The sequence below is a fragment of the Polistes dominula genome, unplaced genomic scaffold (genome assembly GCF_049000335.1).
Source record: "Polistes dominula isolate Pdom_NZ unplaced genomic scaffold, Pdom_raw_medaka scaffold_35, whole genome shotgun sequence".
NCBI classification, from domain to species: Eukaryota; Metazoa; Arthropoda; class Insecta; order Hymenoptera; family Vespidae; genus Polistes; species Polistes dominula.
Genome location: NW_028300968.1, coordinates 3,694,696 through 3,718,877, shown reverse-complemented (window position 1 = coordinate 3,718,877; position 24,182 = coordinate 3,694,696). Strand labels below are relative to the sequence as shown.

General features: G+C 32.7%; 7 protein-coding genes across 10 annotated transcripts in view; 5 read left to right on the top strand and 2 right to left on the bottom strand.

Annotated features, from left to right (window-relative positions):
* RhoGAP100F (Rho GTPase activating protein at 100F) overlaps nucleotides 1-1,030 on the top strand; it is a 31,282-nt gene extending 30,252 nt beyond the window's left edge. Inside the window, exon 23 of the mRNA XM_015325354.2 lies at nucleotides 892-1,030. The gene's annotated coding sequence lies outside the window, so the exon portion shown is untranslated. The remainder of the gene's footprint in view (nucleotides 1-891) is intronic.
* LOC107068684 (pancreatic lipase-related protein 2) lies at nucleotides 44-2,254 on the top strand. Its single transcript, XM_015325367.2, is given in 9 exon segments — nucleotides 44-179; nucleotides 257-337; nucleotides 442-707; nucleotides 780-1,050; nucleotides 1,053-1,253; nucleotides 1,344-1,595; nucleotides 1,688-1,802; nucleotides 1,878-2,084; nucleotides 2,164-2,254. Coding segments are annotated over 9 exon segments (1,614 nt in total). The 3' UTR covers nucleotides 2,249-2,254.
* Nucleotides 2,102-5,819, bottom strand: LOC107068683 (ribosomal protein S6 kinase-like 1). 4 transcript variants are annotated; one of them, XR_016176765.1, is made up of 5 exons: nucleotides 5,204-5,817; nucleotides 2,847-5,114; nucleotides 2,643-2,738; nucleotides 2,362-2,535; nucleotides 2,102-2,210 (listed from the first exon to the last, which is right to left on the bottom strand). XR_016176765.1 is itself a non-coding variant. In XM_015325365.2 (4 exons), the coding sequence occupies exons 1-4, from the start codon at nucleotides 5,297-5,299 to the stop codon at nucleotides 2,431-2,433; spliced, it is 2,565 nt and encodes an 854-aa protein (XP_015180851.2). In that variant the 5' UTR covers nucleotides 5,300-5,817; the 3' UTR covers nucleotides 2,261-2,430. The 4 variants fall into 4 exon arrangements, 1 of the variants encoding a protein (XP_015180851.2); XM_015325365.2 differs by lacking the exon at nucleotides 2,102-2,210 and having other exon boundaries at nucleotides 2,261-2,535; XR_016176766.1 differs by lacking the exon at nucleotides 2,102-2,210 and having other exon boundaries at nucleotides 2,486-2,535; nucleotides 2,825-5,114; nucleotides 5,204-5,819.
* A 108-nt stretch (nucleotides 5,820-5,927) lies between these two features.
* Vps37B (vacuolar protein sorting 37B) lies at nucleotides 5,928-7,228 on the top strand. Its single transcript, XM_015325371.2, has 5 exons — nucleotides 5,928-6,080; nucleotides 6,182-6,402; nucleotides 6,486-6,657; nucleotides 6,746-6,828; nucleotides 6,888-7,228. The coding sequence occupies exons 2-5, from the start codon at nucleotides 6,271-6,273 to the stop codon at nucleotides 7,143-7,145; spliced, it is 645 nt and encodes a 214-aa protein (XP_015180857.2). The 5' UTR covers nucleotides 5,928-6,080; nucleotides 6,182-6,270; the 3' UTR covers nucleotides 7,146-7,228.
* A 125-nt stretch (nucleotides 7,229-7,353) lies between these two features.
* LOC149032399 (dnaJ homolog subfamily B member 9-like) lies at nucleotides 7,354-8,422 on the bottom strand. Its single transcript, XM_089173227.1, has one exon. It carries the CDS (start codon nucleotides 8,123-8,125, stop codon nucleotides 7,502-7,504), a length of 624 nt encoding a protein of 207 aa, XP_089029353.1. The 5' UTR covers nucleotides 8,126-8,422; the 3' UTR covers nucleotides 7,354-7,501.
* A 115-nt stretch (nucleotides 8,423-8,537) lies between these two features.
* Nucleotides 8,538-10,238, top strand: Rpn7 (regulatory particle non-ATPase 7). Its single transcript, XM_015325431.2, has 5 exons — nucleotides 8,538-8,753; nucleotides 8,836-9,187; nucleotides 9,262-9,590; nucleotides 9,666-9,834; nucleotides 9,916-10,238. The coding sequence occupies exons 1-5, from the start codon at nucleotides 8,609-8,611 to the stop codon at nucleotides 10,088-10,090; spliced, it is 1,170 nt and encodes a 389-aa protein (XP_015180917.1). The 5' UTR covers nucleotides 8,538-8,608; the 3' UTR covers nucleotides 10,091-10,238.
* A 739-nt stretch (nucleotides 10,239-10,977) lies between these two features.
* On the top strand, nucleotides 10,978-19,441 carry LOC107068644 (uncharacterized; the record flags this gene model as incomplete). Its single annotated transcript, XM_089173226.1, has 5 exons — nucleotides 10,978-11,028; nucleotides 13,863-13,968; nucleotides 14,040-14,159; nucleotides 14,757-14,953; nucleotides 15,967-19,441. Coding segments are annotated over 5 exons (1,341 nt in total), but the record flags the coding sequence as incomplete, so codon positions are not given.
* Between the last annotated feature and the right edge of the window lie 4,741 nt (nucleotides 19,442-24,182).

The following is a 24,182-nucleotide window of genomic DNA, read 5'->3' as shown; positions in this document are numbered from 1 at the left end:
CAGTTAAGTGTTTTTAAAGTGAGTACTTCGAAAGAATCGTATAATGCAATTAATTACTGACAAATGTACAAAAATGCAACATAGTGATATTAATTCATTGATACATTTTATTCGAGATGTAACTATCGTTTGTCTTATAATCTTGTCGTTATTTTCGATCGAAGGAAAACGATATCGTGGTGAGTATGATACATAGGTACTTACTTACATAGGCACTTGGATACCTCTATAAAATCTATATGACCTTCTATCCTAGGAATACTAGGCATGTCGAATCGTATTAAATTACGACGACTCGGTTATAGTCGCGAACAATTGAAAGGAAAAATTTGTTATGGTATGTACGTCTTGTTTAATTATAATATATATATTTAACAATATGAATTAAAAATAAGGCGATAGTTATTATAGGATTGCTAATGGTAATAACGGTTATGTTAGATCTAGTCGGGTGTTTTGCCGATCCACCGGCCCACTTATCTTTCAAAAGACCTCCCGAGAATCCAAATGTTATTAAAAGCAAATTTTTATTATATACCAGAAGCAATCGGGAAAATCCGAAGGTTGTTACATATACGGATAAGTCCGAGTCGTTGTTACAATCTCGATTGAATGTATCGAAGCAATTGAAAGTTATGATACACGGCTTCAAAGGTAGCGGTAACGATAAAAGTTTAATTCACGGGATTAATGCTCTCCTCGATCTGGTAAATGTGTTAACCTATTTAAATGATGATCTTTATAAAAGAACAAAATGATTATTTTGTCATTGGACATAGGAGGATGTAAATATATTGATTGTGGATTGGACAAGAGGAGCAGGCACAACTTATGCGGCTGCAGTAGCTAATACCGAATTGGTTGGCCGACAACTTGCCCTTATCCTTTTAGATGCCTTCAACTTGGGGACCGATCCGATGGACGTACACCTTACGGGTTTTAGCCTGGGAGCTCATGTAGCAGGATGCGCTTCTGAAATGTTGAAAAACTGGGGCCTTCTTCTTGGTCGTATTACCGGTCTCGATCCGGCCTCGCCATTTTTTCGAAATAATTTTTTCGGGAAAAGTCGAGAAAGCTCGACGTTAGCGACGCTTATCTCGTTGACATTATTCATACGGATGGCTCGGAAAATTTTATCGATGGATTTGGTCTTCTCAAACCTATCGGGCACATTGACATTTTTCCTAATGGCGGTAAAGAACAACCAGGATGTTCCGACGTTCAAAATTCCGTTGTCGTCAGTCATTTGAAAGGTTTGATTTGACAATCTTGTCTTCCTTCACGGTCCTTTTATTCATATTATCTTTAATTCATAATACTATTTATGATTCTACTTGTTACAGAAGAACTGTTAGATAGAGAAATTGCTTGTAGTCATGTAAGGGCTTGGCAACTCTACTTAGAAAGCATATTGACGCAATCCCAAAAATGCAAATTTATAGCATGGCCCTGTCCTCAGGGAATCATTTCATATACAAGAGGAACTTGTTTCCCAATGGAATCTACTGGTTGGTCTCAAGAAATGGGATACAAAGCAAACCACGGCCCATTGGGAAATTATTTTTTACCTACCAGAAGTGAACCACCCTTTTGTGGTATATTACTATTATATATATAATATACCATTGTATTTCATTACACAGATTAATTTAATATTTTGTATAAACAATAAAGTCCTCCTTTTCAGGAGAACCATTCAGAGTTACTATAAGGACAGCTATGGGTTTAACAAGAACTATGGGAACATTGATTTTGAAAACGTATCAAAATAATTCAACGACGACGTACAAAATCAGTTGCCAGTTGTTTAATTGATATTTTCATATATCTACTTACAGCCTAATTTTTCATAAATATAATTTAATTCTTCTTTCTAGATTACCCAAACTATACAATCAACCAACGTTTTTCTACAATATCGCGGCGAATGATTTTTCATCTAGTTTACATAAAATAACAGTTATAAAAGGAACAATACAATATTATAAAACAATCGAAAAAGATGGAAAAGAGGAAATAATAGCCGATTCCTCGGATACTATACTATTGGACAAATTGTTTCTTGAGAACAGGAAGGGAGATAGGTAAAATTCTAATTGACTATAATTAACAATTCTTATTTCGAGTGCTATTGTAAATAATTAATTATTATAATTATTACAGATGGGAATGTTGCAATTTAAATTCTCCGATTGGTATAGAAAAGATACCTGTGGAATTCCAGAACATATCATGCAACCAACATTAAGAAATTGTACTCTTTCATTAGAATAATCTGTTATATTTTGATATTTGTATCAATCATATTCACGCATGTGGATATTTTGTCTATAACTTTGTCAACAAATGACTAATCCTTACCTTTACAGTAGACGTAATATTTAATAAGCTAATGAAATCTTTTAGATCATAGATCATATTATTTTGCTTTTAAACTGTACAATATACCATGTTGAACCAATCGATCTTTTCAAAGAAGCAATGCTTCTTTATATCTGATATTGTTAATCGTTCCTCTGGCTTGTACTTTAAAATCTATTAAAAATAATTCAATGATTTCATCAAAAGAACGGTTTAAACTTATTTATATATAAAAAAACGAGAGTATGTTTGAAATAAAAAAATGTTATCGTAAGACTTACACTTAAAAGTAAAGATCTGGCATTATCCGACAATTGACTAGGTATGCTAACAACGGAATGAGAACGAAATGGTTCGGCGTGCAAGGATCTAAACTTCTGCAAAAAAAAAAAAAACAAGAATAAACATATAAGATTAATCGTAGAATTGGAAAATAATCTATATATCATTATAATGATTTAACTTGAATCAATTTAAAAGCATACAATGCCTGTTAATAATTCGTATAAAATGACTCCATAACTCCAAATATCTGTTGCTGGCGTAATAGAAGTCATAGGCGAAAATGTGTACAGCTCCGGAGACGAATATGCCTGTCTTATTTTGGTTAATTCGATGTTACGATATGGTACAATATACGTTAATATTACATGGTCATGGTCATCCAATAAAATATTTTCAGGTTTCAAATCAAAAATGATAACTCCTTGTTGATGTAACGCTTCGAGTGCTAACAGAATTTCTGCTGCCCAACGACAAACAACTTCTTCCTTAATTTCCCAATTTACCAGTTTGTCGCAATTAGGATCAGAATGATTCTTCACATGAGCACATTCTTTGCTCTTTTCTATCATACAATTAGTATCCTTTAAATATTTCGACATTGATGCATTTCTTTGTTCGATAATATCTTCATTTTGGAAAGATTCATATTTGAGATTCTTATCTGTTATCATTGAGTTACACGATGCGTCCGAACTAGTGCTATTTAACATATCATTTTCTTGTGTATCGCTAAAACTAAAATCCAAACTATTACTTAAACATTTCGTCAAATTATTCTCCTTTGACATATTTATTGGTACTATCTTGTTTTTTCCCAAAAATTTTATCGATTCAAACACCTCTTTCTTATCTTTATTATTACTATCATTGCGTGCGGGTTCATTAAGATTATAATTATATGCTAATTTAAGGGAGCTTTCATTTAAATGGATAGCAACAGAATTACTTCTCCTTAAAGTAGCATTAACGGATTGTAGCAATTTTTGCGCTTTTTCTAATAATTGTGTCGTAGGCACGTCACTGCCATAGGCTTCATTTAAAGTATCCTTCTGACATTGATCTTTATCTTTCTTTAACATATGTTTTATCTCTGTCGATGCAGTGTCATAAGTACAAGGAAGTTCTACCTCTTCGCTTCTAATTAATTTCATTTCATTATCGTTATTAAGTATTTCTTCAAAAGTATTTGGATATTGAGTGGTGATACCAAGCGTTTCTAAGGAATCTCTTTTAAAGGATTGATCGCATAGCTTGTAATTTTTCATTATAAGATCCCACAATCTACCACGTTTAATGTATTCCAATATAAGAAATACCGTCGTCTCAGTTTCAATATATGCATGCAAATGCACCATAAATGGTATTTGCCCACGCAATATATAATTGTTAATATTTTCTTTACTGTATAACGATTTTTCAATACTTTTAACAATTCTAAGATTACTCGAATGCAAATCTGTAACAAGCATTACGGAATCTATAATTTTCAATACTTTGTAATATTGAAGATCCGACACGGGCTTATTTAGCACAGAAATATTCAAGTTTAAGTATTTGTTATATAATTTCTCCGCTCTATCTAAATATTTGGATATATTTTTTTTAATTCTTATTTTCCTTGCATGATCAGGATCTGTTTCTACGCCAAGCAATAACGTAGAGATACCCATTTTGTACTGAGCAAATGCTTCTTCATATTCTGCAATAGCTTCGTGCTTGAACGCTGCATTTATATAAGCTGCAGCTACTATGATATAATGTGTAATGTCCTTGCATGTACGAGCAAGATCCGAACAATCTTGTATCATTTTAGAGTTGGGAATTTTGACCATTTTTGTCTTTTTTATTTCATACTTTTCCTCATTTAAATTTTCATGTTTACTTATTAGATTATCTTCTAATTTGTCATGTACATTTGACACGCTTGTATCTATGCCTAAAGTCTTATCGCTTTTAGAAATATGACTATGTTCTATAATTTGCGTCTGTACCGCATTAGCGATATTAGATTCTTTGTCATATTCTTTGGAGGAAGCGACTGTATTTAATTTTAATGAATTTTTGTCTACAACTGGAGACCCTGTAACTTGCGACTGCGAAAGACACGTCCTCTCTACAATGTTATTATGTTCTTCTTCAGAAGTATCAGAACTAATGGATTGCGAACAATCATTTATATTACAATCTATGAGACTATTCTCAAAAAATCTGATGAAAATGTCACTGGTATATAAGCACCGATGTTTCCCGATAAAATCTAAGAACTGTAACGCGCTGTTCTTTCTTTCTTCAATAACTTCCACTTCGAATCTCCCAAAAAATTTAGATTTTGTAAATGGAGGAAAATGGTCTTTAATTTGAAAGCGTCCATGTAAAGCGTATAATTCTGAATGGAGTTTTTTAAAGTCATTGTAACGTTTCCAAACAGATACCTTAGATATTTCCTCTCTGGACGCTTTTAAGTATACCTGAAACAAACATTACAAACATTTGTCATTTGCATGTCAAACCTAATTATCGTCAGATTATTTTTAAATCATACAACATTAAATCTTACCACGGATGTGACTTTATAAATGGTAAAACCTTTACTGTGTCGTGTAGTTTCGGGTATAACGAAACGTCTAATCCATTTATCTTTCGTTCCTGGCATGTCTTATTTAATTGTTTTAACATTTTTTAATATAATTAACCACTTTCAAAATATAACTTTTGGCTTCATTTTTAGAGACCAATTTACTTCCAATTACCTTCAATCTAATGTACATAAACCGATCGTTCCGATGTTCACTTTCAGGTTATAACATAAATAATTCGGAAGACAGCTTAACGTTATCATGATGATTATAAAAAAAGAACAGTATATACTAGCGATAAGCGTCGATAAATAAATAAATATCTCTCACTTTAATTAATAATATTTAGTAATTTCAAAGGAATGCACTCAATAGGTGACATTTAAAAGACGATTTCAACTCTGACATTACATTTCTTTAAATATCGATTAATCATTAAATTGATAGTAACATGTGTGCAATCGTTTATTATAATGTGGCACTTCAACAATTATGATTCATTGCATCCGAAATTTTCCTTACAAACCATTTATTACTTATTTATTTTATCGTTTTTATTAGTCACTTATCGATACAAATATTTATTTCAACTACAAAGAAGTGCTTTGTTTTTATTGTCAATAGTATTTCGTTGTTTTTCCCACGCGAGGCGCTTCCGTCGTCTTATGGTTGCTTAACTTAGCCGCTAGAGGCATGGTTGAAGCACATTTGACAGAAGAAGAAGACAAATATCTTGTATATAATTACTACATTTCCTTAATCAAAATATATATATGTAATTACTTTCTTATTGTAATATCAAAATACAGAAAATAAAAATTTCTAAAGACTGTTTCGAAGTGACTTTCGAGTCACTTGGTAAGTAAATATTATTTCATCACAAATCATTATAGTATAGGTTGATTAAGTACTTAACTTGAATAATATATATTTCAACAATTGGTATTCTTTTTTTAAAGAATCGTGTCAAGTTTGAAGACAAATTTATATTACACAGTAACTATTTTTATGTACAAATTGATCATTGAAAAAGGATAAATATTGCAAAATGTATAAATCGAGTCAAGAACCAGATATACCTGCTGCGTTAGGTTTGTTAACGCATTTAAGTAACGAAGAGTTAAAGGATATATTAAACGACGATAGCAAATTTGAAGACATTGTTAAGGACATAAAACAGGTAATTTGAATAGAGTTTTTAACCCTATTTTTGTCGTAGCATTTAATACAAGTCTTCTATAAGAAATATTTTGTTGATATTAGTTTAAGGAACTTGAAACGGAAAAAGAAGTACTTATGGCAAGCAACAGATCGTTAGCAGAATTTAATCTTTCTAAACAACCAGACTTGGAAGAAGGTAAACGAATGCTAAAAGAACTTAGCGAAAAAGGACAACAATTATGTCTCAGTATTAAGGAAAAACTCAATGAGATTAGTAAGTTTTTGAATAAATATTAAATAACGTTGATTTATTTTGATAAGCAATATTTATCAATTAAGAAATATATTTATTATAATTCTAGAAGAGAGATCAGGAAGTATGACAGTTGACACGGCATTAGACCTTTTGCAGGCAGCTACAGCAGAAATCGAGGAGGAATCGGAGGTACAAGCTTTTTAAAAAGAAAAAAACATAATAACTAATTTATCAATCTTATATTTCAGAAAACAGCAGAATCATTTTTAGCCGGCGATTTAGAAGTGGATGAATTTTTAGAACAATTTTTATTGAGAAGAAAATTAATGCACTTACGTAAAGTTAAGGTCGATAAGATCAGAGAAATAATGCGAAAATCATCGCATACTGCACCTTATTTTTCTTCAAACTTTCCTGGAATTGCACCCTCTATACCATATCCAACGGGACCTGTATCGATGCCGATGCCCTTACCATCTGGTCCTTCTCTTTATAGGCCATATTGAATGTGAATTGTGTACATAATACGTGTATGAATATTTGTTTTACTTTTTAAATACAAAATAAAATTATAATATTTTCCAGAAAATGTGGATTTTGATAATATTCATTTTATAGTACAAAAATACTAGTAAAGTTATATTTTCATATTTGGAGATTAATTAAATTGTTGGAGGTATTATAAAATGTATTCATCATTAAAACACAGAGAAATACTATTTACAAACATAATTATTTACAATAATTTACATTATATAAAGACGTGCTCCGTATTTTAGTAGTTAAAAGTTGAACTTTAAATAAAATTGCTACTTTTGGATAATTTTGCTATGTCGCAATGTATTTGAAACTACATTTTGTGTTAATTCTTTTTTCTGGGTTCATCGTAATTGGTGCGTGAATGATATTGAATAATTAAAAAAACTATTACAACAGATATTGCAGTATACATCATTGATATTTCCTGGGAGTTTTCTTTTTCACTACTTTTTCTAATCGTTTTGATTATTGTCTCTTTCTTCTTTCTTTTATTAAACGTTTCGCCATAATGTTGACGAGTCCATTCATCAAAATTGAAATGTTTATTTCCCATAGGATTTATTTTACTGTTATAAGTAGAAGCATACGTATAATTGGTTCTGGGAATATTGGTTTGAATGTTTTGTTTGACTAGAATAGATCTGTCATAACGTTTGCGCGTTTGATAATTGTTTAATATTTCGTATGCTTCTGAAATATCTTGAAATTTTCTTTTTGCTAATTCTGAATTATTTTTATCTGGATGGTATAGCATGCTCAATTTATAATAAGCCGATTTTATTTGAGATTTAGTAGCGTTCGGCGAGATTTCCAATGTATCATAATGTGTTTTCATTTTCGAATATGTGCAAGATTTAGACTGCACCAAACGAAAAAGTAATAAATTCCTAATGCCATTGTAAGGAATAAACTTTTCTACCCAACAATTATTTACACAAATACGCATAGTTATCGATTGTTATTACTTTATTTCCAATATGATGTATACGTGCATCCATATACAATATATTTCCATATCATCTTGATAAACTTTCAATTGTTCATTTGGTACATATTGATTATGTTAAATATAAGAAAATATTATATTCACTGTAATATAAAGATCAGATCAAATATTATTTGATTGACTTACGATCGACGTCATCTCTCTTATGTATTATTATAAATAATATATATTTGGTCTTTTCTAGGAATGATCAAAACAGATGAGAAGAAAGGTTAAATAAACTTAGGTTAGGTTAGTTAGGATCAACTTCGTCAGGTTGGCACAAGATATAAAGTAGGGAGAGCATTAACCAATGAAATTTGTTTCTTTATTCTAGATGCATCTAATGTAGATGTTTCCAATCTATACTAACTGTATTATCCCTTATCGTGGTTGCAATCCTTCGTTGAATCTGTTGTCAATTCATTAACTACCTGCGTTAAAATGCCGTTAGAAAATTTAGAAGAGGAAGGATTGGAAAAAAATCCCAATTTAGAATTGGCGCAAATAAAATTCTTATTAAGTCTTCCGGAACACCATGAAGATCCCTATTTGAAAACTAAACTACTCGATGCCATTAAAGCAGAAAGTGAGTTTGCATTTTTTTCTCTAATGTCTTATTAGGTTTGGCAGGGACAGTGTTCTAATGTAAAGTATTTTCTATTTTACAGATATGGCACCATTTTACGAAGAAGTTTGTCGAGATCTGGGTTGGATAGTCGACGAAACGCTTTTGGCCAATATGAGAGCTCGCAATGCGGAGCAATTAAAAGAGTTAGATGGAGCGATTGAGGACGCTGAAAAGAATTTAGGAGAAATGGAAGTACGCGAAGCTAATCTTAAAAAATCCGAACATCTTTGTCGAATTGGGGACAAAGAAGGAGCGATAACAGCTTTTAGAAAAACTTATGATAAAACTGTGTCTTTGGGTCATAGACTAGATATCGTATTTCATAATATTAGAATTGGTTTGTTTTATTTGGATCACGATCATATAACAAGGAATATAGAAAAAGCAAAAAGGTATCTATACACGTTCATGCTTGCATGCTTATGCTATTCTTAAATACTTTATACAAGATTTGACAAATTTGTAGTTTAATCGAAGAAGGAGGTGATTGGGATAGGCGAAATCGCTTGAAAGTATATCAAGGAACTTATTGTATAGCAGTACGCGATTTTAAAGAAGCAGCAAATTTCTTTTTGGACACGATAAGTACTTTCACAAGTTATGAACTTATGGATTACAATACGTTTGTAAGATACACTGTTTATTTAAGTATGATAAGTTTGCCAAGGAATGAATTGCGCGATAAGATCATTAAAGGGTCAGAAATTTTAGAAGTATTGCATAGTAATTCTGACGTTAAGGATTATCTGTTTTCCTTATATAATTGTCACTATGCTGAATTCTTCAAGAATCTTGGTAATTTTTGCAAACAATTGTCTTTCTCTTATATTATATTTGGTCATTATACCTTGCTTTTCTTACTTCTTTTAGCGCAAGTGGAAGGATTACTAAGAAGAGATTATTTGGTATTTCCACATTACAGATATTATGTTAGAGAAATGCGCATTCTTGCATATACGCAATTATTAGAGTCTTATCGTTCTTTAACGCTACATTATATGGCAGAAGCATTTGGAGTTACTGTAGAATATATAGATCAGTAAGCCGTTTTTTCATTTATCAAATAACAAGTAACAATCACCCGCACACAATCTAACACACATATCTTTTCTATTTTCAGGGAACTATCCCGATTTATTGCAGCTGGTAGATTGCATTGTAAAGTTGATCGCGTTGGCGGAGTAGTAGAAACTAATCGTCCAGATAGTAAAAACTGGCAGTACCAAGCAATGGTAAAGCAAGGAGACTTGCTTCTTAATAGAGTACAAAAATTGTCACGGGTTATCAATATATGAATCAACATTCGATTTAAATCAATTTATTTGTGTCAAATATGTATCATACATTTTTCACATATTATGTAACTTTTTTTTCTTTATCATCTAATAAGTTTGTTATATTAATGTATTTTTATCTTATATTAAAAATTATATTATCCTGTCATATTCGTATAAGAAAAAATTGCGAATTAACTATTTGAATCAGAGTTAGTGTTGTATTTAACAATAATATATTGGGAAATTTGTATTCTATTACCGACAGTTAAATATGTGCCGTTATCTAGCGGTACTAGCTTTTACTTTATATTACCGACAGTAGAATATATGCTGCTATCTAGTGATATTAGCTGTTCCTTCATCATACCGACTGATAAAATTATTTCGCTATCTAGTGGTAGTAACTATTACTTCATCATACCGAATGGTAAAACATTTATCGTCATCTAGCGGTAATAAGTATTACTTTATTATACCGACCGGTAAAATATGTGTCGCCATCTAATCGGAAAAGCACTACATGCGCACGTAAACTCCCACGTGGGAGAAAAGCCCACGTCCTGGCATGACTGGGTGTGTTTTGTTTTTAACGCCCCCCACTTCTTTGTTTCCCACTTTCTCTTTCTTTCCCTCTCTCACTCTCTATGAGAGGGTAAACGTGACCTGCGCTGTAAGTTAAAGTTCTCCGATCCGCCCAAGAGGGGGGGATTCGCGCACTTACTCTTCCTGTCAGTCACGTGGAGAAGTTAGGCGGTTACGGTTCGAGTTTCGCGCCTCCCTCTATACTTTTTCTTTTATTATTAGAACATTTGAAAATTCTTCAGGACGCTTAAAGGTACCTGCATCCACCGATTATTTCAATAGACCAGAGAGAACAAGTGGTCAAGCAAATCCACATCGATTAACACGACTTCGAGCTACCCGGTCTGAGAAAGTGTTCTGCGTCGAATTCAAGGGTAAGTCCTTTCTTTCATTTTTATTCATTTTTATTCATTTTTATTATTTTTTAATCATTTCTTTTTTTTTTTTATATATAGATTTGAAAGCAAACAATTTGATTGTCCAAGTTTAATGTTATGACGACTGACAAGATAATTATTATAATAGAAATATGAAGTTAATTAAAATATTGAGAAATTGTCAATACATTCAATGAGTTAAATGAATATTATAAAGCTTCTAAAAAGAGAAATATCCAATTAATAATTCTCTTTAATGTGAATTAATGGGATTGAAAAATCGTTAATGTTTTCTTGGCACATCTTTACAGAACTTTACATAATGTTTACCATCATCCTCGATTAGCTGAGAAAAAAAGAGAAAGAAAGAATTAAAATATTTAGGTCATCTTAATTACACGAAGCTTTATTTTTGTATAAAGAATAACAGATGTTTTTCCAAACATATTAAATAAACAAGATTTGTTTGTAATACCGCAATATTCAAATTGCGGTATTACTGTATATGTGCATATATGTGCATACGCATTTAGGTATGTAAATATGTAGGAGAGGTAGTAGCTGCGGGATACCTAAAAGCACTCGTACAATTGATGGACGACTTTCGTGGTATGGAAGATCACTCTCTCTCTTTCTTTCTCTCTTTTTTTATTTCGTTTCCCATCCTTTGCGAATTCAATCGGCTGAGCCTACTGTGAAAGAAGCAAATGAAATTTTAAACGCATTGTGTTTCCGCGAACAATCTTGTTAAACTTTTTTTCAGTAAAAGCGTATTCGTTCGTTTTTTTTCTCTATTTATCTTGGGAAATTTGTTTTTCTCTCTTTCTTGTTTCTTTTTTGTAGATTTATTTGAGAATAGAAACCCCTTAGTCTTAGGAAGCCGTGCGTCAACGATAATTATCGTTAGTAACAGAGATTGAGATCGTCTTGTAATAAAAAAACATGAGTAAATAGTTGGAAAATATTAGTAAAGAACATTGATTCTTGTTTCCTTCAATTTGGAGAAAAACTCGGTGTCGTAACCTTGAGCCACCTTTCCCTGCATCAGATCGATGCTTACAAGTAATAGGATAGATATATTAGAAACATTTCTCGTGAAAAATTGAATCTACGCTGACCACCCGAGGCTCTATAACCGTGCAACTAATTCCTCTTGTTAGCAACAGCAATGATAAAAAATGATAAATGTTGTTATTATTTCTTTATTCGTGCTCCATTAGTGTTATATGATAAATAGAATTTGACGGGGTTAATTTTCAGATACGATCCGAACCTACATCACGAGTTGCTTATAATTCTTCTAGGAAAGCGAACTTTTCGATCGGTTTGATTCATCGATTAGCTTCAAATAATAAATGTCATACTAGATTGTTTACACGATAGGCATGCGAATTTTCTTTCGATCTCTCTTTTATTCCCTTCGCTGGACGAATTCAAACGGAAATTATTTCTTATTCCTAGATAAAGACTAGTTGTCAAAAGTATTGTTGTCAAGAGCACAGTTGTCTCTCCCTTTTTTGCTTTCTCTTTTTCTGCAGGTGACAGAGTAGCGTATCATCGAAACGATCCTTTATCTCAAATCTTTACAATACTTTCCATTTTCTCGAGAAACAACCGCGAAGGTAACGATATAACATGTAATGTTATTTCTAAATGTTGTTTAATGCTCTTACTAGTTTTATTGACCCTCCTTAACTAAATGTAACTAACAATAAGACAAATATCATGCAACTCGCCCTACGAAAAAAACAAGTTTTAGAATTGAAATTCAAAGTAAAGAAGATTCTAAAGGAAGATTGATCGCTTCAATTCGGAAAACTTTGTCTTCGTTTGCGAGGGACAACTTTATTATCACATTTTATGTAGTGTAGGATTCTCTTATGAAAAGAAATATACCTTGACCGGTTGATAAAAAGCATCTGTACATATATATAGAGAATTTAATGGCACTTTGTCCATCGTCGTTTTATTACGTATATATATATATATATGTAACTTTATATATATACATATACTTTATAACGCCGACTTTTATGACAGATTGGTAATGTTTCGCGATTCGTGACTTTAATTTTCTTCACGCGAAATAAAGATAAGAAATGTGGTGCTGTGTGGAAAATTTTGTAAAACGCGTCGCGATTCTCTTCCCTCTATTGATTGGCGTTAGGAACTGCATCGTATCTTTCTTCGGCAGCCCTTCAATTATCTTTCTAGCTAGTTTTTCATCTATCGAACGTTCCTGGTTATTATGTGTTACCTAACCAGACCTCCCGTTAACAGCTTTACATAACGAAATACCGCTGGTTGTTAGTGGTTAGTGCTTGATAACCAAATCCACAATATTCTTCGACAATTTAATATAGTTCATTTAAAAGGAATCACTTTCAATTACGATATAAGCTCATTTCAAAATTACATTAAAATTTCATCAGAGACAATTAACCCTTTATGTCTTTGAAAAAAAGAAATGTTGTAGTTCGAACGTTGATATAATTATCTTTTGCTTCTTTCGTATCTCCGCCACGATTTTCTCCACTCTTTTTATCCGTTGTCTGGCAAGCTTTTAACGTTAAGCACATCTTCCCCTGAAATACGAGAGTTTGAATTGGATTTTGTTGTTGCGACACATCCCTTTTCACAAGTATTTATGTACACTCATCGATAGCATAAACCTATCGTCACACACACATACGTGAGCTTATTCTTCCATTCTTTCGTTCTTTTATCCCCTTTAAGCGCAATACAATATAGTACACTATATAACACGTTTTATTTCTGAATTGCAAATTTTCTATGGTAAAAAATTCATCTTAAGACGTTTTCTATTTTAGATTTTCGAGGAAAGAAATAAATTCGAAGTGGAGGGTGATGATCGTGGCAGAAAACATCGATATGTCACCTCTTTGCCAGTTAAATATCAAAGCATCAATGTCAGCGGTAAGTACCATAAACGAATCGAGATATGATTCTATAATCATGATGTTTGTATTTTTTCTTTTTTCCTTTAGGTGACGTAACTAAAATCGAGGTGGTGCTGGAAGAAGCACCAGACGACAATACCGTCCTTGCTGGTTCTATACCTTCGGAATTCAATGCCAGCATCGAATTCAACTCAACATATCCAGGTGGTAAGCTCGACAAATGGGGGATCAAATTGCTTTACAAATATTTTTAATTGATTAATCTTATATATTTTTCATAAATGATCATATATGTGTATGCATTTTTAATCTTCTTTCAAATGTAAGATATTCCAACTTGTTAGTTCAAAGAACTATAAATTTCACTCGTTGGATGATATAGGTCCGAGCATTACTCATAAAGAAATAGTGCAGTAAATGCACCAGCACCATTTTGCACAGATCCTCCTATGTCCATTTCCAGATTTATTGGTGCCGATTCAGAATCAGAATCAGAATTAACCCAACTCATATTTTGCGTAAAGTATTCGTCGAGATAAGACTTTTTTTTTGGTTACTTTGTAAAGGTCGCTTATGTTAGGTTTTACCGAGAGAGAGATATGGGTGTTTTGTCGAATCGTTTAACGACGAACGCACTCACTATTCTCTAAAGTTGTTATCGTATCGAGGCTTCAAAGGAACTTCAAACGGTGGTGCTACAGCCACCGTTATCGTTTAACAATCACCCTTTTCGCATTCATTTCGGTGCACTTTTAATTGACTTCCTTTGACAATTTTCGCAAAGGGTTCATATTTTTTTTGTAGGAATTCCAGAAACCGGAACGGTCGTGGTTAGAGCCGAGGAAGCACTGATCGTCATCCTAGTTCTCTTCCTTTGGGTTGCAGCAATAGCCTTATTTTTTAATCGATGGGGAAAGATCAGAATGTTGGAGCCCTATCAACCGAAGTTTCAGCAACAACACAGACCAAGCTGCACGATGGTCGACATGAACGCGCTTCCGGTTAGAACTCTATTTCTTTTCCTTTACTTTTGTTAGCACAGTAAGCTTTCTCTCTCTCTCTCTCTCTCTCTCTCTGTTACGGATTTTATAAAATAAATTCTAATGCAACGTCGTTTATCATTCCTATACATGTATGAATGCATTTGCATAATAGGTATTTGCGTACGTAGGTAGATAGAATATCGATGTTGAAGGGGCTCGAGTGGTATTGAGTAAAACATTTCTCTTGATTTATTTCGTATAAAGAGAGAGAGAGAGAGAGAGAGAGAGACATTGTTAACATTTGTTAACATTTTCAATCGCGATCACAATAATGTAGATGTAACGGAAGCTTCAAATTGATTCAACATAGACTTTAAATTTTAGTTGGATTTTTTGTTATGGTTGTTGAAACGTTTTCATGGTAAAAAGAGATCTTATGTTAGAATCGATATACGGCTTGGAGTTAGCTCGCAACATCCGCAATGCGTACCAAAATACTCATCCAACATAGAGGAGTGCAACGTCCTCGGTTTGTTAACGCTTACTAGCTTTGCCGTGTACGAATATTTATAGTCGATCGAGAACGTTGTCCTTTCGGGAGTTTCATATCGCATTACATTGGGAGTATACGAAAGAACAGATAGAAATTTTATAAACAAATTATAAAATACCAAGAATATCTGTGTTGAGCATTTTTGTAAGCAATCTAATTTTCGTGTTTATCAATCGTTGCTAGGTAAAATTAGCGCATCGTTAATTTTTCCTATCGATTTTCGATAGGCTCTTGTCATATCGAACGAAACGAGAAAGAATGAGAAAACTATTGTGATCATTTATTGTTAGATCGAACAAATGCATTGCACTATTTTCCGATAATGAGGATCGAACGTTATTTAATCGTATTATCTAACTTACAAAGTTTAACTTGCAATTGGAAAACTCTGCTGGATTTCGTTCGGAATATTAATTGCTCCCCTCTAGTGAACCCTTCGTGTTGTAGTATTGTAATACTTGTTTACGTGGACTGACAGGATCATCCGGTGCACCAGGGTAGCTGCGTAACAAGCACCACCGAGTGTTGGAGACCCAGACAAAACAGCGTGTTCGTCGGTTCGAGCAGTTTATCCCTCGTAGCGGTTGATCAGGAGACCCCGAGACGACGCGCCAAAAGTGCGTTCGACCTGCAATCTCTCGTATTGGCTGAGTGTAACAACCTAAGAAGTAGCTTTGATAAGGAGGAAGAAGTAGTAGTAACTAATTTAAAGCCAACTTCGAAATTGGGTCAACGGAGGACCAGCGTTTGTCAATTGTTGTTGGATAAACCATTGCAACAGCGAGAAAGAGGGATGAGCGTGTGTCACGTTGATCGTGGAGAATATCAAATACTTCACAATCAAAATTCTTCCCAGAGAGATCGAGGTATGAGTATTTGTTACTTCGATAGGACGGACGTATTGGCGAAGCCACTTCAAAGGGACCACCACCGAGGTTCTTCGAACATTTGTCATTTCGACAGAATGGACGTGTTGGCTAGTAGTAGACCAACGCCTTGTTTTCGTGATCGCACCAGCGTTTCTCAATTTGACAGAATGGACGTTTTGGCAAATCCAACTTCCTCTTATCTTGGTAAATCCCTCCTTAGAGAGAGACGCGTTAGCGTTTGCAACTTTTCGCGTCTACCCTCATCGAATAATCTCGATAAAATCGAGACTATGGTTCGATCAACTCCTTCACCTTCTTCAGCCGTTTCCTCTTTGATTATCGAACCCCGTGAAGATCCACGTACCGATCAAAATAATCAAAATAATCATGATAATAGCATTGCCTATTATTTTGATCGACCGTCCTGTAGTAAAACACCGGACGTTGTTTTAGGATATAAAGCTACGTGCGTTTAAATTCACTCGATCGAAGCTTGCTCAATTTTTCTATTTCATTAATAAATAAATAGAATATTTTGTTCCCAATATAAATATGTTTTTTATTAATGATAAATCATTTGGATACGTTCGTAAGTATAATATGATAGATTCGAATAGTTCCTACTTAAATAGTTTCTAAGTTCTATTCATTGAAACTTATTTCATTTCCTCGCAACCGGTTATTATATTAATCGAGAGTAAGCTTCGTTTAAATATAAGCTCTTTGAAATAACAAGAAGAGTTTTGAGCGGTGGTCAAGAAGTTCGTTGGACCAATGAAGAATATTTTTTCATATTAATCGTGATTCCTTTTCATATTTAACGAAAGGGATGATAACAAACGAACGTGATAATTCTATTAAATCAATGATAACACAAATGTGAACAAATATTTTCTATTTAAATAATATCTCTTTTATCGCACAATCGTAGCTTAGCTAACACCAAAGAAAATTTCATTTCTTTCTTAACTACACCAATAATATTCTATATTTCAAATGAATATATATTATATCTATGTAGAAAATTTGGATGTCTTTATATAAAGTTTTTGGGAAATAAATCTTCTAAATTAGTTGTAGATGAAAATATAAGATTAGAAGGTATTGAGAGCATATCTTTTAGCCAATTGGCAATATTTCAAACGATATTCGTTGAAAAGAGTATTCTAACACGAAATGTACATTTTTATATATATAAAAAAAGAAAAGAAAAAAAAAAGACAAAAAAAGAGAAAACTAAGCCTCGTGCCCTTATTTACTTTTTTGATACAACTTCGTTAGAAATAAATCGAGAATGTTGGCCAAATTACGGGATTAATTCCGTGCTTTTCAGTCGTCGTGATTTTCCTTCTGAAATTTATTCTCTATGCTCGATTAAAGGCTCCTCTCCTTGATACAAAGTGACAGCTTTTAAAGAATAATATCGTCAATCAAAAACAGACAAAAATATTTGTTTGTCAGGTTACTTGAAATATATATAAATACATGTTTTTAATAAGTATTAATTGTTTTGGAAGTTTTTCCAAATATCGTTTATGTTTCATAACAATCAATTGAAAGTTTTTCCATCGTATTACTTTGACGTTGTTTTATAAAAGAATAGAGAACGTACCGAGGAGAATTTGATATCGAGAGTTCTTAAAGGGGAACGTAACTGAGGTGAGAGAGCTTTTACAGAATGAATTATTATTTTTATTAAAGACGATTAATCAGATGATATACAAAATGGAAATAACGCTTAGTTCATATTACGTAATCTGTTATCGAACACGATATACAATATAAAAGTGTTTTTTTATTTACGTGTTATTCAATTTAGATATTTTCTGTATCTTAACCACAAAAAATAAACTCTCGAAATGTTTTAGATAATGTAAGATGATAAAAGATACATTTTCTTCGTGATTCTTTAGTACATAGTTATATTATTCGAAACTTCCAAGTAAGTTCTTTTATACTATCCAATTCCTAGTCATGTTTGAAAATAAATGTAGATATTTATCCTCAAACGTCAGAAAAAAATAATTTTAACAAAGTATACTCTCTCTATATATAGATACAAATATACATATATTATAATCTTATAGGAAGAATAATTTTCAAATAATACAATATTTTGTGAGAAAATAAAAAAAATAAAAATATTTAACGTCTCCCGGATGAAATAAATGTGTGTGTGTGTGTGTGTGTGAATCGATATTTATATAATTATCAATAAATTGAAATTTAATTAAAATTCGTGTCGCGTTATTATAGCACGACAACGGGACCTTCTATATATGTAGATTTAGTCGAGTTTAAAAAAAATAAAAATGATCGTTAGACTAACCAAAGAATTCTTTTCAAAAGTAGGCGCTTTTTTTGCTGTTTTAAAGTAGACGGATAATATACTTCGTTATTTTATTTCATTTCGAAATGAACAAAAGTCTCTTCAATGAAATGAGATAAAATAATTACATAATATCTACGAATAATTATTTTTACGACGACTGAAAGAAAGCAAAAAAAAAGCAAAAAAAAAAAACAAAAAGACTAGTCAAATAAGTAAGATTAACAAGCAGACGAATTTTTTAATTAGTATTAAGTTATTATAATTATTTGTACGTATAAATCTTGAATGAAATTACGAAACATAATCAAAATGAATCTAGTAGTAGCTGCCTAATAACGATTTTTAATTATAACGATGGACGACTCTTTATTAAAGATAAACGGGGCACGCGTTTTAAGGATGATTAAAATATGTTTAACATAAACTCGTAAGCGTAATCAAAATAAATACTGAAATATAATACATTATGCAACGAGTCCTATGTCGTTTTCAACGCCTCTAATCATGGAAATCTTGTAAATTATTCGTCGATTTACGTTGTTAAATGGATATATTATTAGTTAAGATATGCCATATATTGATAGTAGTATAAAAAAAAAGTAACATAGTCTGTCGTCTTCATAAGACAGTAATGAACAACTGTTGGATATTTCTCTAAAATATTCTGTGTATAATATTTATTTATATATATATATAGTTATCCTATAAATAATAAATTCGAATTTGTGAATAAAAATATCAGTAAAGGTGAATTTTAATTGTCATTACCCATGGAAAAATTCTATTCCAGGTTAGAAGAAAATAAGAAAACTGAATTGAATAATTGGGAAAATTCTAAAGCTACCGCTTTAGGAATTAGAAGAACAAGAAGGGAAAATAAAAGCATGCCAAGATCAAAGAAAACCGCATATCGAGCTATCTGCTAACGTTGAGCTTACCACTAAAGGACTCTAATATCCCACAAGGTTAATGTTACCACGGTACCACTTAAGAGTCTCCACTTTCCTTAGTATTCTATCCGGGATAAGCTCGAAACCGAGCTGGTGAACTGAGTTATTCTTACGAGTTAGCCTTGAATCCAAAGATATCAGAACAGGTAGGAATGTATCTCGTTTGTCCTACCCTTTGCCCTATTTGATTTAGATTGTTTAATCAAATTGATAAAAGATAGAGGGTAAGAGAAGAAAACAGGATCAACTCGATAAGCTCGTTGTAAGTTCCTTGCTCCTTGTCATTCTACTCGAAAGAACTTACTTAGACATTCTGGGAAAATTCCGAGAATTCGTAGCTCCCAACGAAATAACCTGAGCTCTCTTTCTCTTTTACGGTAATATTATGTAAAAGATAGGTAATAGTGACGGTGGTGGATGCTGCAATCTCTTTTTCGTACTTTTACTTTTATTGTGGTATTGTCTGAGTGATTTGATTATATTAAAAAACCTAACTATATTAAGTATGTATGTCTGTGCACGTGGCATAAGTTTGCCGCGACCCACATTGCTCTTAACTCGTTGATTTTATAATATAACTTAATCGGATTATAAGAGAACGTAGAAAGGAGCATTCTGTTAAAGTTTGACGATAGAGGAGGGAAGGGATCCATTTCCAAAAGATATAAATATGCGTAGTGCTAGTTGAAACTACTTGATTTTGATAGTAAATTATTATAATTCCTTCGAATGAAATGTTATGGAGGATAGCACCGATAAAATGATCTCCCTTTAAAGAGACCATTACGTATAATTCTATCCAAGGTCATAAAAAAATGTACCTTGACACAGTTTTGCATTTAAACTGGCACGGAGGTTAAAGACACTGTCAGTCATCATCCTTTGAGAGCTCACATCAATTCTTATTGGTAGAAGCAAGTTTTATTTCTTAAAATAATACATCAACCACACCTACACGCGTATCTACTAATTATTTTTATTCTTAAAATAGTTGTTCTTTGGTGAAAAAAAAATACCGAGGGATCTTGAAGATCATTTTTCTTACCGAACTATAGTTGTAACTTTGAAAAATCCTTTCTCGACGTTTTTACCAAGACTCAAGGATATTCTTGAGTAAAAACATGAGAGGATGCCTTGGAGGCGAGAAAAAAAGTCATGGGGGGGAGAGCGAGAGGATGGTTTTAAAAGAAAAGGGGAAGAAAAAGAGGATAAGAAAATCCATCCTTCGATCTAGTGTCTTTCTTTTTCTCTCTCGAGAGAGTACATTATTTTTTATCTCTAACCTTTGGGCTTTTCCTAATCTAGTTCGTGAAATAAGGGGAAAAAAGAGATAATGTCCATCTCGAAAAGTAGAATTTTTGAAGATGAAACTTTTGATACAATGCAGGAGGTCTTATCATAGTACTGTACGTAAAATAAAATCGATCCCTTGAATTTCTTATGCACGCTGCGAACGACGGCACATTGTGTGTTATATGCACAATGAAACGATTTTAACACCGAAAGAATTTTAAGAAGCCACGGAATCTCTTTATTTTCCAACATTCATTAACGTTCGTTACGTAGCTTGAGATTGAACCGCGAGTCCTGACGTGGGTTAATAATATTTAAATACTTTTCAAAATTTTTATCCAATTCCTAATTAGATTTGTTAGAAAAAAAAAGAGGACAAATTGAAAGGAGACGAAATAGGAAATGGTTGGGAAAGAAAAGAACAAATCGAGTGGTCGTTGGTAATGGTTTCGGGCTCGTTCATTTCGGAGAGGTGGTGGTAGGTAAAGGATCGAACGATAAAAAAAAAGAAAAAAAGGAAAAAAAAGGACGATCCTTTGAGATTGGTTCGCTCGATTCGAAGGGGATGTGGAGGGAAGACAACTTATGGCCGAATTGTTCTTAAAAAGGCTTAGGATCAATCTCGAGGAAAACGAAAGAATTTAATAATTTTGTCAAAGTAACGGTAAGAGATAAAGGAGGTTTTTATTTGCAGTTAACGCGAACGATCATTTTCCAACCAGTTAAGCTTCCGTGTCTTTAAATTCTAGGGAAAAGCCGAATGCACTTTATATTAAAGCCTTCAACGATCTCATTCTTCTATACTCCAATATATCCAAAGTGCCAGGTTCGGATTTTAGAAAGCGAACGCCCTGGGCCAACATTTTCCTATTTTGCCTAGTTTCAATCTTTCTTTTCCTCTCTATAAATTCGCCCCCGGCAAATGGCAAATGTCTTATCAAAGAAATCTACTTGCCACTTGGCTCGATCGTTGATGTCATCGATAATACGTTTATTATTATTATTAATTTTGCCCGTGATTGATATTCTCAAAGTTCTTTGCCAGTAGGCGAAATTTAATCAGTTTTGCCTTTAAATACGTAATAAACGTAAGCGTATATATATATATTGTATTAACGTATAACGCAAACCGAAGCCTCAACCAAGCCGCGGATGGAATTAATTTCGCAACATAGGAATGGAATAAAGGATAAATTATTTAACTCCTACAGGAATAGCTGATGTCTCAACGCTTTTGAATTTTCCTTTTTTTGTCTTCTTTTTTGTTCTTTATTCATATGCAAAGTCTGTTTTACTACGACCATTCTTTTTTACAAAATAAGTTTTTCTTTTCATCCTGACGAAAGAAAAAAAAGATTGATAAAAATAGCAGCGTTGATTTTAATAAAACGAAAGGCATCACATCTCCGTGTAATTTGTTTGTAATCATTATTTTCTTGTCGTATTTTCGTAGCTTCGTTAATGTTCAAATAATGTCTTTTCTTTTCCATTCTTTTAAGCAGGATACAACTAAGGTTTCCTTTCGCTACGTCCAAGTGCCATCGAGGATAAGTACTTTGCCTGAACGAACGAACGAACGAACGACACCCTTTTCCATTTTCTTCCGCCAACACGCAGGGAGATAGATAGACAGAGAAAGAGTTTACCTTATCCTACCCTACCTGATGTACTTTTATGTAAACGCGTAACTGTATTCGTGCGTTCCATCTTCTTGAAGTCCCTGTTTTTTTTTCTTTGAAACGCCTTCGCATTTTCTCTCCACAACACGCCCGAGTCATCTTTTTTTTGTCTTTTTGATGGATCTTACATTAGAACGATTACGAAAAGAAAGCCTCGAAAAAAGCTGTCTCGGTTTAACGAGTTAACTAGAAGTAAAAAACAAAACCTCGACTCATCCTTCAAATTTTATTTTACAAAATTTGATCATACGTGTTATATGGCATACCAGATGTACGTGAAATAATAATAATAATAATAATAATAATAATAATAATAATAATAATAATAATATTAATATTAATAATAATAATTGAAAAATGAAAGAAAAGTTGTTTGTTTAAATTCGCTTCTAGTCGATAAAAATATTTATTTTGCTTGTCGACGAGCTCATTTATCAGAGGGTTGTCCCCACTCCCATCGTGCAAAATATTTCTTACGCATTGTCATACGCACACACAACCGTCGTCGGTCTCTAGCCGCATGATGGATGATGGATGGACGGGAGGGAGTGGGCTTTCTCCTCGCACTCCGTTGAATCTTTTGCTTTTGCTCGAATAATCGCTAGAAGATTGTCGATTGCAGATCCTATCTCATATCTTTCTTTTCTTGACATTTTTTCTGGTTTTTTTTTTTTTTTTTTTTTACAATAAAATAAAAATAAAGTAGAATTTTTGTGTGGACTTTTCTTAAGTAAAATACATTTCTCTCGGTAGAAACATCTCAGGAAAAGAAATGGTAGTTATTTTATAGATTATTGGCACATTGCCATAACACGTTTGCAAAACAATGCTTGCGTATAAAACGAAACGACGACGAGAGAGAGAGAGAGAGGAAAAATAAAATATCTTTAGAATGACTAACGCGTCAAATCACCCTAAATATCTGTCAAATATGCACAAAAGTTCTATCATTGTATGTAGTGTATAATATACAAAATACGAATCGCGCAGAAAGTGAATTTTCAAAAAGTAATCGAGTTAATCTTGTTCTCATTCTTTTTTTTTACATAGAAGAAAATGAATTTCTATTTGAATTTTAATGAAATAATCGCGTTATTCATACGCGTATCGATATTTTACCGTAGAAAGAAAAAAAGGGGAAATTTGGAATACGATTTCGTTAATTCAATCGAATAAATTGCAAAAGTTTAATTAAATCGCGTATCGATCGTCCTTCGAAATTTATTCGTTTCGGCCTAAGGTATTGACAGATAAACCTCCGATAGAAAATAATAAACTCCCATTGACTGGCAAACTATGCCAATAATAGTTTTAATTGGTGTTTGGTGTGGTGGCGATTTTTTACCAAACGTTTATTGTTTGTCCAAACTACGAGAGGAATATTCTATTTCTCTGTGTTCTCTTTCGCGAATGAACAAGTTGCGCGATGTATCCTTGCGCGAAAATCGATGCAGCAAACAACGCGTTGAAAGGAAAACGTATCGAAAAGAAAACCTTTTATTCGTATCATTGAATCGTGTAATGAGATTGTTGAATAACGCGCAATATATCCAAAAAAGGAAAGACAACAA

What these genes read in the sequence shown, in the direction of transcription:
- LOC149032399 (XM_089173227.1), bottom strand. Translation starts at nt 8,125, where the DNA reads ATGCGTATTTGTGTAAATAATTGTTGGGTAGAAAAGTTTATTCCTTAC.
- Rpn7 (XM_015325431.2), top strand. Translation starts at nt 8,609, where the DNA reads ATGCCGTTAGAAAATTTAGAAGAGGAAGGATTGGAAAAAAATCCCAAT. An exon ending in AATATAGAAAAAGCAAAAAG is followed by an intron (nt 9,188 to 9,261) that starts GTATCTATACAC and finishes ACAAATTTGTAG; the next exon opens with TTTAATCGAAGAAGGAGGTG. An exon ending in TGAATTCTTCAAGAATCTTG is followed by an intron (nt 9,591 to 9,665) that starts GTAATTTTTGCA and finishes TACTTCTTTTAG; the next exon opens with CGCAAGTGGAAGGATTACTA.
- Vps37B (XM_015325371.2), top strand. Translation starts at nt 6,271, where the DNA reads ATGTATAAATCGAGTCAAGAACCAGATATACCTGCTGCGTTAGGTTTG. An exon ending in GGAAAAACTCAATGAGATTA is followed by an intron (nt 6,658 to 6,745) that starts GTAAGTTTTTGA and finishes TTATAATTCTAG; the next exon opens with AAGAGAGATCAGGAAGTATG. An exon ending in AAATCGAGGAGGAATCGGAG is followed by an intron (nt 6,829 to 6,887) that starts GTACAAGCTTTT and finishes CTTATATTTCAG; the next exon opens with AAAACAGCAGAATCATTTTT.
- LOC107068683 (XM_015325365.2), bottom strand. Translation starts at nt 5,299, where the DNA reads ATGCCAGGAACGAAAGATAAATGGATTAGACGTTTCGTTATACCCGAA. An exon ending in TTTATAAAGTCACATCCGTG is followed by an intron (nt 5,115 to 5,203) that starts GTAAGATTTAAT and finishes TGTTTGTTTCAG; the next exon opens with GTATACTTAAAAGCGTCCAG. An exon ending in ACGAATTATTAACAGGCATT is followed by an intron (nt 2,739 to 2,846) that starts GTATGCTTTTAA and finishes TTTTTTTTGCAG; the next exon opens with AAGTTTAGATCCTTGCACGC.